Below are 2,253 nucleotides of genomic sequence, written 5' to 3'. Positions count from 1 at the left end.
AGGCCAGCCTGGTCTACAAGAACTAGTTCTAGAACAGGCACCAAAGCTACAGAGAAACCCAGTCTCGAAAAAAACAAACAAACAAACAAAAAAAAAAACAAAAAAAAAAAAAAAGAAAGAAAAGGTAGAAAAAAATATAAGGTGGAGCAGGGTTGATGAAGACCCTGATGTCAGCCTCTCGGCTTCACATGTATGTGTGTATGCATGCATGTCTAAAACACATACATACATACACAGAGAACATACACAGGGAAAAGTGAGACGGTTAGTAAGACCACATGTCTGGGACCCGAGTATTTGCCAGGTGGAGGCAGGAGGATCAAGAGGACATGCTTACCTACATATTGAGTTGGAAGCCACCTGAGTCATTGGCATCCTGTTTCAAAAACCAAATCAAATTAAACAAAGAGTCAAAACGACAAAAAGAGAGACTTCGGTGAGGTTCCCACAGAGCGGATGGGGTTCCCTGAGTGGCTTTTTTTCCAGTGCACTGGCTGGGTGCTGTACGTAGAGGGGTTACATCGTGATGCCTAGGTGTGAGGAGAAGTCAAAGCGCAGAGGGATTGTCTGGGAGCCGAGTGATGACCACAACATCTCGTGTAACAACAACAAAAATTCAACCCAGGAGATACACAGAGGAAGGACACCAGTTTGGAGTGCCAGAGGGCCAGGGATTTCCGGGTGTTATCAGTTCTTCTTGCCCCCTTTCTTTAGTGAAGTCTCCCCCGGCCAGCACCACAGCCAGGGTCCTTGTGAAGAAGGGCGGATGGAACTTTTTGAAGTGCGCCTACATGGTGATGACCTTCCTCTTCGTGTCCTACAATAAAGGAGACTGGGTAAGGAGGCCGCATTGGGATGGACGCCTTTCAGTCTATGGAGGGAGGAGGGCGAAAGGAAGGAGGGGCGGGGAAGAAAGGATGAGGAGAGAAGGCACTGTGGGAGGAGGGAGTCTACACAGTGTAGCCAACTGCCTTGTCAGGCTATCTTTGTGGGACCACCAGCTCCCCAGGAACGACAGGAGACTTTATATCAATTATGAAAGCTTGGCCTTAGCTTAGGCTTGTTCCCAACTAGCTCTTACAACTTAAATGAACCTGTCTCTTTTAATCTACATTTTGCCACTTGGTTCGGTTACCTCTGTTCTGTACCACACGTCTGACTTCTTCAGGGCTTCTGGTAAAATCCCCGCACCTAGATTTCTTCTCCTTCTCCTCTAAAACTAGTATGCCTTCCCCAACAGAACCACTCTGCCCGCCTAGACATTAATAAGGAAAATTAATCTGAATAATTGCAATTCTTGGCAATTGTACAATTGCAAATGTACCGGCTCTGGCTAACACTCAGAGAGTTGCCAGCCATGAATGCAAGATTTTACTAACTTATATACACCTTAGGCATCTGCATTGTACCAGCCCAGGTTACAGTTTGAACCATTTTAAAAGACAGGAGACTGCAAGTCTAACCACTTGGGCAGATGGGAGATTTACACAGCCAGGTATCCCAGAATTATCTACGTATATTAGTATTGATTTCTAAAGTTGTCACCCAGGATCATCTTGCCCATCTAGCAGAATTATGTTTTTACTGATAAGAGCACCAGGAACTTAATGGTAGACCAAGACTAATGCGGTAGGTTTTGACCCTGCGCTGCCCCCAGAGCTGTCCCTAAGAGACACTTTCTTTGATAGGGACTGGTTGTAAGCCTGGGTTTCTCCATTTGTTATGGAAATGAACCTAGTTGGAGGTCAATCGGTGAATAAACCTTAGCAGAACTCTCGCAAGGACCCCAAACTTTAATTAAGGTACCAGGTTTTCATTCTGTCCCAGCCTGGTGAGCACCCCACCCTTCCCCAGCCACACTGTGAGCACCCCACCCTTCCCCAGCCACACTGGTGAGCACCCCACCCTTCCCCAGCCACACTGTGAGCACCCCACCCTTCCCCAGCCACATTGGTGAGCACCCCACTCATCCCCAGCCTCAATGGAGGCTGTGCTCGTCAGCAGAATCCCACGTTGTGTGACCCAATGTGCCCTCAGCCGGTCCAGCGTCAGGTTTACTCTCCCAGGTGCCCGCGTCAGTGCTACCTTCAGTCTCAGACTGAACTCCGACGGTTGGGCGAGCCACAAGCTGCTTCTCTCATTGAGCCACCCCTCCCTAGCTCCCTAGCTGGGACAAGAACCCTGCCACTAGGAGCTGCTTCCTGTGACATGTGAAGTGCCAACTGTGTTCTCTGTTCTCTCTCTCTCTCTCTC

At 48.5% G+C, this 2,253-nt stretch overlaps 1 protein-coding gene and 1 long non-coding RNA gene across 2 annotated transcripts in view; one reads left to right on the top strand and one right to left on the bottom strand.

Moving 5' to 3' along the window:
* LOC126496027 (uncharacterized) overlaps positions 1-2,253 on the bottom strand; it is an 11,730-nt gene that overhangs the window by 6,032 nt on the left and 3,445 nt on the right. The window contains exon 2 of the long non-coding RNA XR_007590273.1: positions 338-817. This is a non-coding gene — a long non-coding RNA (uncharacterized lncRNA). The remainder of the gene's footprint in view (positions 1-337; positions 818-2,253) is intronic.
* The window catches only part of Eddm13 (epididymal protein 13), a 6,909-nt gene continuing 5,237 nt past the window's right edge, over positions 582-2,253 (top strand). Inside the window, exon 1 of the mRNA XM_050133610.1 lies at positions 582-836. Coding sequence (XP_049989567.1) covers positions 582-836 — 255 coding nt within the window. The remainder of the gene's footprint in view (positions 837-2,253) is intronic.

Source organism: Alexandromys fortis, unplaced genomic scaffold, assembly GCF_014885135.2.
Source record: "Alexandromys fortis isolate MF-2015 unplaced genomic scaffold, M_Fortis_MF-2015_v1.1 scaffold_842, whole genome shotgun sequence".
Classification (NCBI taxonomy): Eukaryota; Metazoa; Chordata; class Mammalia; order Rodentia; family Cricetidae; genus Alexandromys; species Alexandromys fortis.
The sequence above is the reverse complement of the archived record's forward strand: the minus strand, read 5'-3'. Positions and strand labels throughout refer to the sequence as shown.